Raw genomic sequence first — 14,912 nt, forward strand, 5'->3', positions numbered from 1 at the left:
TTTCAGTACATAAGAGAGTAGGGTAACGATATTTGAATTCCAGCGACAGGCAGTTAGTTACTCATAGTCTGGAGTTGACTCATACACAGGATATACTTACTAGTCTTATATACCAGTGTTGTATAGATATTCTTTCAATTGGGCGAATGCTCTGCCACGCTGAGAGATTTTGTTCTTGTCTTCTTTAGCCATTTCGGCATACGTTTCGTTGTTTTGTGATTCATCCGGTTGGAAGATGGAATCCCAACCGAAATTGGTGTGACCTCTACTGTCAACGATGGTTCCGTGAGTCTTACCTTGGAATACGTGTAATTGGCCCTTAGAGTCAGCGTATGCGATCGTAGTGATCGCGTATGCGCCTTTATTCTCGAATGAATCGAGCATTTTCACGACTTTGGCAAGCCCCATCGATTTGATGAACCATTTGATGTACGCACCTGGCAACCCATTGAATTCGTCGAATGAGAGTGCAGTATCCTCGACGAACACTGGTCTACCGGGCCCCAATGCGTGGACCGCTTGTTGCAATTTAGCAAGGGCAATTTCTTGCAGATCGGCACCTTGAAGTTCTTCTAAATCTAATGGTTCGTTCACAAGTGTGAAGGGAGATGCGTCCCCACCGAGAATCATGCTCACTTCTCTGAGCTTGTTGGCATTTCCTGTGACAAAGACGATTTCTGGCTTAGGCATGTTGTGGGACGTGACTGACTTGGCTGGTTTGGCTGGTCTTCCCTTTGTCGGTAGGCAACATTTCTCTCGTTTTCTTTCTCTAGAATGCAAGGTTCGATATTTAATCAGATGAGATGAGATAAGATCAGCCAAAGTAGAAGAAATAGAGAACTTTTGATAAAGAACATGCGGAGCCCCACGGGGCCCGGGTTGTATAGATAGATATATATCAGATATTAAAGCTTGCTACCTTGAATTTGCGTATTGTGAAATAAAAATGTATTTAGAGAGTCATTGGGATGGGTAAACTGGGACGTTCTGCGTTTTTATACTGGAGCGTATTCCAAATCGTTACTGTTTTCATATTCGTACATGTCCAAAGCGACAATGGCAGATTCTCTCACGACAGAATCGGAATCCTTCAAGTGCTCCTTCAATACGGGCAAGACATCATCCGTAGCGATGGATCCTAGTGCCTCGGCAGCTTCGTGTCTGACCATTGGGGCTTCTTCCGGACGTGCCAAAACTTCCTTGAGATGAGGTACCACCACTGGGTTACAGATTTGACCAAACACATATGCGATTTCGTGCTTGAAAAGAGCAGATGGGTCATCGAACCCAGATGCCAATGCTAAACATGCCTCGTCGTTACCGATGTCTCTCAAACGGAACATGGCTCTGTAACGCTCGAACAACGGGCGGTTTTGATCGTTCAAAATATCTTTCAACTCTTGGATCTTGTAGTCTTTCTCCAGGGAAAATGGTGGCGCTGGGTCGATAGAAGAGTACAAAGATTCTTGTAAAGCCTCTCTTCTGCCTTCTTCACTGGTTTCCCACTTGATTCTATCAATGGCAAGCTCACACGTTTGTCTGATCTCCAACAGTGGGTCTTCTTTGAAATATTTTTCTAGGATATCCAACGAGTCAACATCGTTCAAAGCACCCAATGCCTCGGCTGCCTCGTGTCTTACCATACACTGTTGTTTGTCATCAGCAAGCACATCCCTGAGCAATGGAGCACCGGCCATGTTTTTCGTTTGACCTAACACGTATGCGACCTCATGCTTCAACAATTCACTTTCGTCCCCGAACGCTTCTGCGAGGTACTGAGTAGCCTTTAAAGCATCCTCTGGTTTCGAGGCAAATTCCTCGGCATGACCCTTCAAGTTGAATAAAGCTCTGAACCTGTTTGCCAAAGGAGCTTTACCAGAATTGTTTACCAAGATGTCTCTCAACTGTTCCAAAGAACAGTTGTCGACATCGACCTCGAAATGTTTCTCGAAATTAGTAGACATGGATGACTTAATCTCTTCGTTTCACCTGGGACCTAGCTGAACACCGTGAAGTTTGGAACTAAATACGACTAAAACAACAGATTTAAGGCGTCGAAGATCATACCAAAAGGTGGTTCATTTTATGTTCACACCTCATCGCCTGGGTGCGTATGATGATGTGCAATTTTTTTTTTTCACTCTCGAAGGGCTGATACCAAAAAGAAATGGGAAGTTGATGAGCAGATGGCTTACATGGGCCTGTTCCTTTGAGTTTCGGCACCTGGTCAGCCTTGTTTGAGGTGGTTATGTGACGGTATGGGTTTAATGCAATAAATTGTCTTTTCAGTGTCGTTTTTGGTTCTGTTTTCAAGTATGGTGATTGATGAATAGGCGACATCACGTGACAGGCGTTCGTACGCTCACATCTGCACTCAAGGCCTCACCAGTGTCCGAATAGCACTGTGAATCTAACTATATATATGGTAGAGTCCTTCTTAATCAATGTATATCCCTTCTTTGTTCTTCTTTGTCTTCTTATCTTTACGACATAATTACAGATTGAATTACCAACATGAATCAGAACAACCTTTACTAGAGACAATTTTTAATAGGAAAGAGAGCAGAAGACAACTGGCCTGTGCATCACGTTGACAAAATATTCTTTTACCATCCTGATGTCTACTCTATTGCTTCCTTTAGTTTCCACAGGTAACGTTTCCCAATTATGCGTCGATTTGGTACTACATTCAGAAAGTGACGAATTCACATTTGTCAAAGAGCTTGATTCAATTTGGCTTCACTCCTTTATTGGACCGTTGGATTTCGTGGAAGGTAGCTCAAAACCTTTGTACCATGATTGTAAAGGGTCTAAGAAACAATTTACTACTCCGTTAGAGTTATTCTATAACAGAAGATTGGATTTGTATGTTATTCAGCAGAGATCACCAGTCATTGCCGGGTACGAGAACCAGTTCTTTAAAGAGGTTATAATACCACTGATCAAGTCGTACGGCATTGAATCTGTCATTGTGTTGGATTCTGCAGGAGCTCTGGACCCCAGTGTACCATTTTCGAATGCGAACTATCAACATCAATATGCCACAGCCAAATGTCAATTGGAATCCCTTGATAATATCACATTACAATTCCAGACCAGATTGTCGATACAGGACGATGAACACTCTATAGTGAATCAAGTGTTCCATTTTGATACGGCCAGTTTCCAGCAGAATTTTTCTGCCGATCAACCGGTGTTCAAGTTATTCCATCATTTGTTGTATCAGTCCGATTTGAACCTCAAATCAATTACTTATCTCAGCAAAGTGGTTCATGAAGGAGATAACTCTTGGGATGCCTTCCAAATATGCGAAAAGTTGGCAGAGTTGATCCAAGACTTAATCCAGGGACGGTTGACTGCTCCTGTATCTTGGAAAGGCGTTTACGGTGCGAGACCCATTGCTTCAGGATTTGACCAAGGTATTTATAGCTGAAGTTTTGACACAGATATACATTCATTTTATAATATATACGATTTTAATGAGAAATATACAGGGTTGTGTGCTTTCATTGTCTTATATAACGTGCAATGTTCTCTGCGGTTTGACTACTGGCGTTCTTAGCAACTTTGGCGAAGGCGTCTTCGTACCTTTGTTGTAAGTCCGGTGCTTTCGAATCGTTAACTTCACCACTCAACCTTTCATCTCCAGCAAACGTATATTCTCTCTCAGTACTCCTCCCAACATCTTCTTCTTCTTCATCTGGCTCTATCAATCCATCGTTCTCGCCTTCTTCTATATCGCTAATGACATCCGCACTATCATCATGTTGATCGGCATCTCCCTCTGATGATTTCTTAGCTTTTGCTTGATCTTTGAGCCCAAGGTCAGTCATCAAATGTTCCAAAGACTTCTCTTTCCTTTGCTTCTCCTTCTCTGCTTTCTCCTTGATTATTCTCTCCCTCTCCGCCTTGTAATATTGTTCGTACTCCTCCACTTTACTATCCACAACGTTTAGGAACTCATCAAACCCGTCACCAGTGAAACTAGAAACGCTACACACGTCTAATTGGGAATAAAATTCCTCTAACATTAAGGACATTGAGTTAACAAGAGATCCCATGTATCCTGAGCCCAATCCAGTTTGGCCATTGCTTTCCTGATCATCTCTTAGTGCAGTTTGGAAAGCTTCGAAATCCGTCATCCATTCTTTAGCAAAGTCGCAGTTTTGGACATCGCTCTTGTTGAAAACCACAATCAATGGTAGCTTAGTCTTGTACAATATTGAACAGGCATATAACATGTTACTCATGAACGTTGTTGGCGAGGTGTTTCTTGGTGTGTCAACGATATAGGCAATAACAGTAGGGAAAGTTGAAGCAAAGGATTCAGTAATAATTTGACCTGAAGCGCTCCACACAAAACATTCAATCTGGCCCGGTGTGTCAATGATACAATGCTCGTATTTGTCTTGTTTATTCTCCACTAGTTTGAGCACTTGATCGATCTTCGTACTGAACAAGTTTAGACTTGTTACAATAGCACCGTTAGGTCCCAACTCATAATTCTCCATCACTTTTTTGTACTTGATGGAATCACGGATATCTATATTCGCACCGTATGGAACATTCAACACCGCTGGATCCAAATTAATCACATATGGTGGCTCCTTAGCTGCATGAAGATGGGAGTTCAATCTTTGCATGAAAGTGGTTTTCCCGGCACCAGCCATACCAATACAGATAATCGTTTTCAAAGGCATCGCGTAACTTCCTGTTTGTATTTGTAGTTTATAATCAACTCGAGTTCCTTCAGATCTACAGTACTTGGTAGTTCTGAACCCTGATCCCTTGCTCTTGTATTCTCTATCTTTACCACTCATTCGATGAGATGACAAAAGCTTTAAATTAAGATTTATTTCTTTTATTCGCTATTGAGATGATATGAGCAAAGAGGAGGAGAAAGCTAAACAAGGGAAGCATGACGAGGTCTAAAGCCTTCTCGTAATAGGATATAATATCATTGCTGTATACTTAAATACTCTTACATATATGTTTTGATCACGAGTATAATTTGAGCACTCTATCCTCAATATTGTCCAGGACAGAAATGTGTTGGAAAACCGTGATATCGTTTGCCAATGCCTTCATTTGGTCCTTAGGATTTGGTCCACCGGGACTTTGACTTAATTGCTGTTGTTGAGCCGACACATTTAATTTACTGAGTCTATTACCACCGAATAGAACGTTATAAACTGGTGTCAAACCACCCATTGAAATGATATACCATGACATACTACTCACCCAGCGTACGTCTAAATCATCAGTTCTGACTGAACTTTGTAGCATTTGCTTGAATCTAATGGTAAGTGGGAATGGAAGCTTCATTAATACGAATCCTGCAAAGAAGTAATTGACCCACCACATTATAACTGTTTGAGGAATATAGTTAACCAAATTCCCCAAAGCCATGGAAGTCATTGCGTCGGTCATACCGGGACTTGTGAAAGGGTTTTCCATCGCCGTCTTTTCATCTTTAGCTGGCTTGATTGCCAGGTATTTCCCATCAGCTAGCACTTGCGCTAAATATTCCTGCCTCATCTTAAATGATTCTGTACTCAAATTCGAACTATTCCCCATTAATGCTCTAGCCTTAGCTATGTATAGGATCTCAGTGAGTTTTACGCGAGGTACTGTCTTAGACTTAGGGCTCACAAGAACCATGATACATTGTTTCGCTACCCCTACGAGGATCATGACGATGGAGATGGGTATTAGTGCCCATAACTTCAGATTCGGGTCTAGCAAAAGTTCCGGCCCCTCATTTCCTGTTCGTATCGTTTCCCAAAATGAAAGTACCGATTGTGGAAGCATTGGTATCCGAAGTATCGTATAATCGTTCTCCTGGAAGAGTTCGGTCAATAGGTGGAGTACAACTGTTTCCTACTTTTATCTATTGTGAGCATTAATGTTTAAATCAAAGCTTCAAATGGAACATTGAAGCAGCAACTGTAATCGAAATAAATATTATGTCACGTGTACAGTTATATATATATATACATATATACCTATATAGGGCCTTCGGCATTAATGGAGAGCATAGCTGGACGGCAGATTGAAGACATGTTACTGTTACCAATGGGCACCACCTATCGGTTCCGGTTACCTATGAATAGGGTTTTGAAACTAATTAAAGAATGTACGTAATATAATACTAAAAGTCTAACGTCTTGATGAACTCCTCTAAATCGAAAGAGTCACCAGGAGCATATTCTTCGAAAATTAGCCATGGCTTTCTCTTGGCTAAGTTGAATATCGATTTTCCAAATTCAGAGTTGGCCCAAGCAAACCATGGTCTTGTATAAACTTCGCCATTCGCTACGAAACCATTAATCGATTCATGGATTAGGCCAAGATCCCCAGTAGTTTCCAGGAGCATCTTCAAGGCATTCATGATTTCGATCTCGTCGTTAGATGTTCTTATCTTCATTATTAGGGATAAAGGCCACGGATTGTGTATTCCAATGTGTGGGCCACCGATACCTTGGAAATATTTGCCGTTGATGAAGTATGGATTGCCCTTGGAGGTGAGAATCATCTTTCTTGTGTTTTGATAAACAGGGTCATCAACGGGTAGGAATCCTAGATCTGGTAATGAGAGCAAGGATGGTATATTGGCGTCGTCCATTAATAAATGACTGCCGTATCCATCGACTTCGTACGCATATACTTTACCAAACTTAGGATGATCTATTATCCCGTACTTTTCGATACCTTTCCTGATGGCTTGTGCGAACTCTTGGCAGCTTTCTATAATTCTTGGCAACAGCACACCGAGTTCCTTTTGATCAGCTACCTTCTCAAAATCCTGTAATATGGGGACTATCCGTTCAAGTTCCGTAGCCATATGGGCGTTACCTGGAATAAAGAACTGGAAAATAGTGGAGTCATCGCTTGGTCTGAAAGCAGATCTGATAAGTCCAGTGTTTAAATTCACAGGATTCCCAGTTCCTGCAAGGGGTAACGTTTCAGAAGCCACATCGGTATTTCTCTTAAAGACATAGTAGAATTTGTTAACATGACCACTTTCATCGAACGTGGACACTGATTCCCGCCCCAAGACGGTCAAGACTTGGGTTAGTGCAACGAGCCAGTCATCCGTAATGAAATCTAGTCTGCTTTCCTGGGGGCTATTTTCGAAATATTGACGAGACAAGGTCAAGAAAGACGCGAGAGAGTCAATCTCATATTTGCACTCAAAGACCTGTCTCCAATTGGGCCTAGGGAAAACGTTGTCAAAGTGGCCTTCTCCCTTCTTGATCTTGGTATAAAGAGGTGGGTGGAACGCATTGCAATAAGCGTTGGAAAGTATCAATTGGGACTGTGTGTTGATGGCACCCTTTATCAATTCCCTTAAACCTTGGTCGTACTTTATCAACGGCTGATACACCGACAATTGCCAAGCAGAATCTCTCAACCATTCAGCATGAATGTCTCCAGTAACAACAAAGGTCTCTGGGAAGTTATTTCTGTAAAGATACTCGGGATGTCTATGGTTCTGCAATTGTTTGTTTTCATTTGAGGTGACATGGTACAGAATCGTCGTATCCAACGTATTGGGGAAGGTGTTCTCAAACAATCTGGCCAAGTTTGGATCCTTAAATTTTGGTTTCAATCCCTCGATTATTGCCTCAATGAGCTTGGACTTAAATGTTCTACAATTCTTAGGAGGTCTTTGGAAAGGTAACTCGGTGTCTAAATCGTCTTGCTTCCTATAATGAGCAACACCTGCGTAGTCGACATAATCGGGACAACTTCTCACAGTATCGGAGTATTTCAAAGCATCTAGCTTCGACTGCAGCTTTGATGTATCCACATCTGAAGAATCTACCTTCTGGCCAGTCTGTGAAGCAATAAGGTACTCGTTGTCCTTACCAGAGTTATTGTCCAATACAAGGTATTTAAAGAATAGAAATAGGGTCGTTGCTACAATGAACAGTGTTAGCTTGTTCGTGCTTTTTAAATTACGCACTACCATAGTATATCAATATTCCTTATTGAGTATGAATCAGCTATTGTTCCCCTGTACCATAAGCAACAGAGTCTGTCTCTTGACATACAACATTTGTATCCTTTAAAAGGCAGAAGTTTGCTGTAGATTTTAAGGTTGCAAAGATTTGCTAAAGCTTTATTTATAAAAGACAAGAAGCTCATATTGACTGGAAAACATAATGTAAATAGGGATTCATTTAGATAGTATAAACCAGGTATCATTGGAATCGGTAGTGTCTTGAGTAATCTTGGGTTCGGTGATACCGAATTTAGCAAAAGTCTTTAATAAGTAACGAAGCTTTCCATGATTAGTCTTGTGTTTGCTAGCAGCAGCTATCTTCATCAAGTTATCATAAGTGAAATCCTCATACATAGTAGAGAATTCCTGTAAAAGAGGCTTCAATTCTTTCAATGGGATTAGAGATGACTTTTGAGATACCTTAACTCCTACAACTGAAGGTGTATAATGACGCTTCTCTGCTATTGACATTATCTTTGAAATAACAGAGGGTTGCTGTACCTGCAGAAACTGGGACAGGAGTAAGGAATCATTGGTATTTTCCGGTAATATGGCGTCCTTAAAACAATTGTTGAATACCGATTGGTTAAAACTACCCGTATATATCACATTGCTTGTCCTGTAATTCCTCCGTAACGTATGGTACAATCTGGAGACATCACTTTCGTCTAATGAACCATCAGCCGATTTCCCACAATACTGAAACAAAACGAAACAATTATACATCGTTAAATTCCGAGTGTATATCATTCTTGAAAGACCATTCCAGATGCTATCTAGTTCTTCCTGTGCTTTATGTGTATCCGATGATTCATGATCAACTTCATGATGAGTATGTACAGCAGGCCGTTTCCTTGCCACAGAAAGCGACTGTAATCTGAAAGTGTTGTATCTTCGTATACCAAGTATCCCTTGACGCAACATGGTAAAATCTGGGGTCAGCAGGCCTCAATATGGTGTTTTTTCTATTATTATGCGGATAAGATTATTGTTGGTTTGAACATTTGGATATCCAATTGTTATGAGAAGCTTCAGTGTAATTATCAAATAACATTAGTCATTTTGAGTATTATCCATAACACGTCCGTTAAATGTTCAATAGAAGGTCATGGTAAGTAGAATACTTACCGTGGGCAGGGTTGATATTAAACAGTAGGCATCAATAGGAAGTGATGAAATTGCATCACGTGTACAGGAGCACGCAAACATTAGTGTCTATGGTCGTCAAACTCACTTCAGATGCTTGAAAATTGTTTCCAGCCCCTTTGGCCAAGTGGTAAGGCATCGCACTCGTAATGCGGGGATCGTGGGTTCAATTCCCACAGGGGGCAAAGAAAACCTTTTTTTTTGGTCCTTTCCCTGTGGAAACCAAGGTATGAATATATCCAGCTAAACTCGGTTTAACTGCTCAAGATAATCCACTAGCAACTCCTGGTGTCTCGCTCTTTAATATTGATCGTTTCCTTTCATTCAATACAGATAGAACTATTTAAATTGATAGGTAGTGATAAGTAATGCCAATATTTACACAGACATAAGACATACAATGAACACCCGAACCCGACGTAAGAATGTGGAATTGGCTTTGTAACATTTACTCTGTTCAATTGCCCTTCTTGTTAGCATCTTCAGCTGCACGCTTGGCATAAATCTTGGCAGTGAATGGCTCTTCGAATCTTAATGCGATGTTGTACATCACGTGAACAACCAAAGTGGCAATCAAACCAGCAGGTTTACCGTTGTACAATGCGTAACCAAGGAAAGTGAAAGTAGAACCTTGGTACATTGGATTATCGAAATAGTTGAATGGGAAGCTGGTCACACGGTGGTCCATTAGAATACCGAAATAATCACCTAGATAAGTACCGGTGATCCCCAACTGGTACATAGAGCTTAAAACCAGCAATTGACCAAATGCGATATATGCGATACCGACATAGGTAAATTTGTCACCAGTCATCATGGCACTGACTGGTTGTTGGCGCAATGCAGATTCATAGAAATAGTCTCTGATGATACCCAAGGAGAAAATTGTAGCTGCTAGGAAATAACATCCTCTCTTAGCGGAACCAGCGATCTTAGTCAAGAAATGGGTGCTGTGTTCCAATCTGGCAACGACGTTCCAGAAGATTGGGTTGAACGCAATCAAACCTAGAGCGATTGTATACTCTCTAGATTCGAAATTGGTTAGTGTGACGATTTCATCACAGAATCTCTTGAAAAGAGAAAACTGATTGGTAATATAAGTTTCGATATCCATTTCTTCTCGATAGTTCCTAGCTACTGTGACAATCAAATGTAAACCAATTGATTCAACCTTTTAAGTGACAATAGCTGTAAAATGTTGCGAAACTGAACAGCAGAATGTCCCATCTTTCTTTGTTCTTCCTTCTTTTATATTCCCTTTTACTAATTGCATGTGAAATCCAATCCTTTAAATGTCTGGTAAACCGCAATTTTCAAGTAAACAAACTAACAAACAAAACAAACAAACAAACAAAACAACCGCTGAAGGGCTAAGAATACTGCAAGCAAGGTGTGATAGACTAGGATGTGTGGACTTAAAGCTGGTATTTTTGATGGTAAAATGAAGTACTGATGGACTCTTGTTTTTGTTCTGGCTTCGAAGCTTTAAGTTTGATTCTAGTGCTTATAATGGTGTCTATCAATGTGTCAAAGTAGACAAAAAGGGTGATAGGTTTTATGATCTATATATGGATACTTCATTGGAAACGGTGCTTGCATTTAAAAGGCTGCTTTCAGGTTGTAGAGAATTGGATATTGGAACGGTTAAAGTTGCGGTATGCTGAGAGAAAGGAGAAGGACGCTTCTTTGCGCCTATGTGATTGCCTATTATGGTAATTACTATGGAAGTTACATCAAACAACTGAATAACACAATTTCATTGATGAGGCTTCAATATCACATTGGGCTATTTGACGCAATTGAGGTTTTGGCCCATTGGTATAAATGAAGATCGTTAGATATTGGATTTTTAGTTACTCGATGCCTTCTATTCATGCGTTCAGTGATATTAAAAAGAGTTAGAAACTAAAAGTTTAATAACGACAAAAGGCCACTTATGTTAGACATCTATCAGAATTTTAGGTTCAAGAATGATTGTTTCGTTTTGATTGTCACTGCAGTTTCAACGGTCGCTAATGGTTTAGTTCCAGTTGTGATATCGATTTTAACTGGGAGAGTATTTAACCTGTTACAATCTCTCGGAACTGATACTTACAAAACGAAATCTGAATTTGTTCACGAACTTACGGTAAGGTCATTCTCAATTGCAGCTGTGGCAGCTTGTGTGATTCCAATATCATGGGTCTCCTTATCGACCTGGATGACTTTAGGAGAACGACAGGGTTTCAGAATTAGAAACTCTCTCATCATGTTTTACTTCGAGAAAGATCTAAAATGGTACGATTCGAATGAAAACCTGGAAGGAGATTTCATCCAGATTAACAGATGCATAGAAGAAGTTAGGGCAAGTTCTGCCGAAGCTTCAGCAATTTTCTTTCAAAATGTCATCTCAATTATCGCTCTAATCGCTACTTCAATGTACTATTCGTGGTCTTTAACATTGATAATTTTATGCAGTTTACCACTACTGGCAACTCTAGCCGTTTTCCTCTCTATGAAAGTGGAGAAATTCTCAAAACTTGAGAACTTGGAATCTTCAAAGGCCTCGTCAGTTTTGGCATGGTCTCTTGATGCATTTCAAATGATACGGCTATTCAACACGTCTTACTGGGAGCAGAAGAAGTTCGAGACGCTAGTATCCAAATGTAACAAACACTTTGTCAAATCTTGCTTATACTCAGCTTTGAATGCATCGAGTTTAAGGTTTCTAACACTATGCATGTTTGTGCAAGGTTTTTGGTTTGGTAATACACAAATCAAACGTGGGAAGATGAAAGCTGGGGATGTAATTACATGTTTTTCCTCTTGTTTATTGTTGGGGTCTTCCTTATCAAGTACGTTGCAGCAGATCGTTACAATTCAAAAGGGTAAGGCAGCAATACAACGTATCAACCAGTTCCTTGTTCCCAATTCTAAGTCCGCCGTTGGTGAATGGGAAAAACGAAGTTCTCTCATATCAACATCTTCTTCAATAGGGTTAGCACCCATCTTTTGTGACGGTGATATTGAATTTAGGGACGTATCATTTGCGTATCCTACTAGACCAGATGATTATGTACTAAAAAATGTTTCCATAAAGATTAAATCTGGAGCTACATGCTTCATTGTTGGGAAGTCAGGGTCAGGGAAATCGACGTTAGCCAGTCTTTTACTGAAAATGTATGGCGAATACACCGGTGAGATCAAGTTCGGTGAATACGAAATAGACTCACTTGATGACTCCTGGTTAGTAGAGAACATTACATTAGTGGAACAAAGGTGCACATTGTTCAATGGGACATTAAAAGATAACTTGACGATTGTCAATAAATACGCATCATGTACCGAGGTAAAGCAAGCATGTCAATTTGCTTTACTAAACACTGTCCTGTTAAATCTGCCGAATGGTATTGATACACTTTTGGGCAGACACGGTGTGACATTGAGTGGGGGTCAGCAACAAAGAGTAGCTCTAGCCAGGGCATACCTGAGAAATACTCCAGTACTGATTCTGGATGAATCTTTGTCAGCCTTGGACATAATGTCTAGAGAGTTAATAGTGGAAGCTATCAGACATTGGCGAAAAGGGAAAACTACTATAATCCTAACTCATGAATACACTCAGATCAAAGATGATGAATATGTATATTTGATGAGCGAAGGAACGGTGGTCGAAAGTGGATTCAAATATGATCTTCTAGAAAACCCAGATTCGTACTTTGCACAATTAAACAGTCTACAGGAGACAAGATATGAAGTACCAGTAAGTCCAGATGTAGAACTACCTTATTCTCCTGATAGTGCTACCTATAATCATCAACCAATATCAAGATTTTCACGGTTTTTCTTCGACGCGAGTGCGCTTGAACCGCATCTTCCCAACACATCAAAATCAACAGATCAGTTAGATAACAAACGCGTTGTGTCCAGAGTTCAACCCTTAGACATAGAGAAAGCCTTACAAGAAAGAGAATGCGATTTAGAAGAACAAGGCATACCAAAAATCTTGACGCTTTCTGCTATTATGAAGAAAATGAATAATTCAATACCGAAGAGGCGGTATTTGGTACTGGGATTGCTATTCTCTGTTATTGCTGGTATGTCTAATCCACTTTTCTCCTATACATTCTCCAAGTTGTTGACAGGAATTGCACCACAAGATACAGGCACCAGTTCCTCATATTATCTGATGAAGTGGTCACTAATTGTGATCAGCATATCAGCTGTAGACGGTATATCAACATTTTTGAAAGACTTTATACTTGGATATTGTAGTGAAGTCTGGATTGAGCGGTTGCGAGTCGACGCAATGGCAAAAATATCATCTAAATCTCTAGACTGGTTTAAATTACCTACGAATAACTCATCTGAACTCAATTCCCTCATGATGAATGATCTTCGAGATCTAAGAGGCCTTGCCTCTGAATTTTTGAGTGCTATTACTACACTGGTTTTTGTAGCATCTATTGGTTTGATCTGGGCCTTAGTCTCTGGGTGGAAACTCAGTCTTGTATGCATCTCGCTATTTCCAGCCTTTATTTTATTCTCCGGTATTTATGGTTCATTGCTTCAAGTCTACGAGACTGCCTATAAGACAGAAATCGCAGAGCTTGAGACAAGGGTTCATGAACTTGTCATATCCATGAAAACTATCAAACTCCTTCAACTACAGCAACATTTTGAGGGCTCCTTCAAAACTCAACTGGCGAAAGTTAGAATAGTATGCAAGAAAAGATCAGTTGCTGTCGGATTTGGGATAGCTGTTACAAATGCATTAGCTATGGTTGTCCAAGCTATTTTATTCTTTTTCGGAATAAAATTAGTAATTCAAGGTGAGTATTCTGTAGCACAAATGTTCGAAACGTTTACGTTACTTCTTTTCTCCATTATGACTTGTGTTTCTTTGATCAACCAAGTTCCTGAAATTAGCAGAGGACAAAGGGCTGCTACATACATATTTAAGGTTCTAGAAGATTCTGGCTCTGTTGATACATCAAAACCTGATCCCTCACAGAACCAAAGCTTCTTTAGCACAGCGGGCAACAGAGAGACGATTAAGATATCTAATCTATCTTTTGCCTTCTCAAGCGCACCGATGAATAAAATATTCAACTCGTTAAGTTGCGAGATCTGTCTTAATGAAACTGTCGGGATTGTTGGCGAATCTGGTTCTGGAAAGTCTACCCTATCATTATTGCTAACAAGACTCTACCCTGTACCTAGTGGGAAAGTTTATATTGGTGGTATTGATATCAATAAATGGGATGAGTATGCTTTAAGAAGAACCATTTCAATTGTGGAACAGAAGCCAAAATTCTTTGATGGTACAGTAAGAGAAAACCTGGTATATGGTCTCAAACGTAACGTTTCAAACTCTGAATTAAGATCAGTTTTAAAGTCAGTTGATTTACTATCATTTGTACAAACCCTACCGAATGACTTGAATACGCGCGTTCATGATGGGTTAATGTCCGGAGGTCAAGCCCAACGATTATCTATCGCCCGCACGTTGTTACGCCAGCCGAAAATCATCATACTAGATGAATGCACATCTGCACTGGATGCAGCTAATTCATTTGCAATTGCAGAGCTCATCAGGACTGTTCTGAAGAATGTTACGGTGATTGTTATTACTCATTCAGAGCAATTGATGCAAATTTGCGATAGGGTTCTTGTTTTGAAAAAAGGGAAAGTTAAAGAAGAGGGATCCTATGCAGAGCTCTTCGAATCTAGAGGCGAACTATACCGGATAGTTTCGTGCACTAGATATTAACAGAGG

General features: G+C 40.3%; 9 protein-coding genes and 1 non-coding gene across 10 annotated transcripts; 3 read left to right on the plus strand and 7 right to left on the minus strand.

Annotated features, from left to right (window-relative positions):
• Positions 1 to 105: 105 nt before the first annotated feature.
• On the minus strand, positions 106 to 690 carry HAM1 (nucleoside triphosphate pyrophosphohydrolase HAM1; the record flags this gene model as incomplete). The annotated part of the gene is made up of 1 exon (XM_452157.1): positions 106 to 690. The coding sequence occupies one exon, from the start codon at positions 688 to 690 to the stop codon at positions 106 to 108; it is 585 nt and encodes a 194-aa protein (XP_452157.1).
• Positions 691 to 995: 305 nt separating this feature from the next.
• Positions 996 to 1,964, minus strand: LIA1 (deoxyhypusine monooxygenase; the record flags this gene model as incomplete). The annotated part of the gene is made up of 1 exon (XM_452158.1): positions 996 to 1,964. The coding sequence occupies one exon, from the start codon at positions 1,962 to 1,964 to the stop codon at positions 996 to 998; it is 969 nt and encodes a 322-aa protein (XP_452158.1).
• A 653-nt stretch (positions 1,965 to 2,617) lies between these two features.
• ADD66 (Add66p) lies at positions 2,618 to 3,433 on the plus strand (the record flags this gene model as incomplete). The annotated part of the gene is made up of 1 exon (XM_452159.1): positions 2,618 to 3,433. The coding sequence occupies one exon, from the start codon at positions 2,618 to 2,620 to the stop codon at positions 3,431 to 3,433; it is 816 nt and encodes a 271-aa protein (XP_452159.1).
• A 73-nt stretch (positions 3,434 to 3,506) lies between these two features.
• On the minus strand, positions 3,507 to 4,820 carry NPA3 (GTPase NPA3; the record flags this gene model as incomplete). The annotated part of the gene is made up of 1 exon (XM_452160.1): positions 3,507 to 4,820. One exon carries the CDS (start codon positions 4,818 to 4,820, stop codon positions 3,507 to 3,509), a length of 1,314 nt encoding a protein of 437 aa, XP_452160.1.
• Positions 4,821 to 4,998: 178 nt separating this feature from the next.
• EMC3 (ER membrane complex subunit EMC3) lies at positions 4,999 to 5,811 on the minus strand (the record flags this gene model as incomplete). The annotated part of the gene is made up of 1 exon (XM_452161.1): positions 4,999 to 5,811. One exon carries the CDS (start codon positions 5,809 to 5,811, stop codon positions 4,999 to 5,001), a length of 813 nt encoding a protein of 270 aa, XP_452161.1.
• A 340-nt stretch (positions 5,812 to 6,151) lies between these two features.
• Positions 6,152 to 7,975, minus strand: KLLA0_B14168g (glycoside hydrolase family 125 protein; the record flags this gene model as incomplete). The annotated part of the gene is made up of 1 exon (XM_452162.1): positions 6,152 to 7,975. The coding sequence occupies one exon, from the start codon at positions 7,973 to 7,975 to the stop codon at positions 6,152 to 6,154; it is 1,824 nt and encodes a 607-aa protein (XP_452162.1).
• Positions 7,976 to 8,182: 207 nt separating this feature from the next.
• KLLA0_B14190g (uncharacterized protein) lies at positions 8,183 to 8,932 on the minus strand (the record flags this gene model as incomplete). The annotated part of the gene is made up of 1 exon (XM_452163.1): positions 8,183 to 8,932. The coding sequence occupies one exon, from the start codon at positions 8,930 to 8,932 to the stop codon at positions 8,183 to 8,185; it is 750 nt and encodes a 249-aa protein (XP_452163.1).
• A 335-nt stretch (positions 8,933 to 9,267) lies between these two features.
• On the plus strand, positions 9,268 to 9,339 carry KLLA0_B14212r. The gene has a single exon. It is a non-coding gene; the product is annotated as a tRNA-Thr (tRNA).
• Positions 9,340 to 9,611: 272 nt separating this feature from the next.
• On the minus strand, positions 9,612 to 10,268 carry OPI3 (bifunctional phosphatidyl-N-methylethanolamine N-methyltransferase/phosphatidyl-N-dimethylethanolamine N-methyltransferase; the record flags this gene model as incomplete). The annotated part of the gene is made up of 1 exon (XM_452164.1): positions 9,612 to 10,268. One exon carries the CDS (start codon positions 10,266 to 10,268, stop codon positions 9,612 to 9,614), a length of 657 nt encoding a protein of 218 aa, XP_452164.1.
• Positions 10,269 to 11,090: 822 nt separating this feature from the next.
• On the plus strand, positions 11,091 to 14,906 carry STE6 (ATP-binding cassette a-factor transporter STE6; the record flags this gene model as incomplete). Its single annotated transcript, XM_452165.1, has 1 exon — positions 11,091 to 14,906. The coding sequence occupies one exon, from the start codon at positions 11,091 to 11,093 to the stop codon at positions 14,904 to 14,906; it is 3,816 nt and encodes a 1,271-aa protein (XP_452165.1).
• Positions 14,907 to 14,912: the final 6 nt, after the last annotated feature.

This window comes from Kluyveromyces lactis, assembly GCF_000002515.2.
Source record: "Kluyveromyces lactis strain NRRL Y-1140 chromosome B complete sequence".
In the NCBI taxonomy this organism is placed as follows: domain Eukaryota; kingdom Fungi; phylum Ascomycota; class Saccharomycetes; order Saccharomycetales; family Saccharomycetaceae; genus Kluyveromyces; species Kluyveromyces lactis.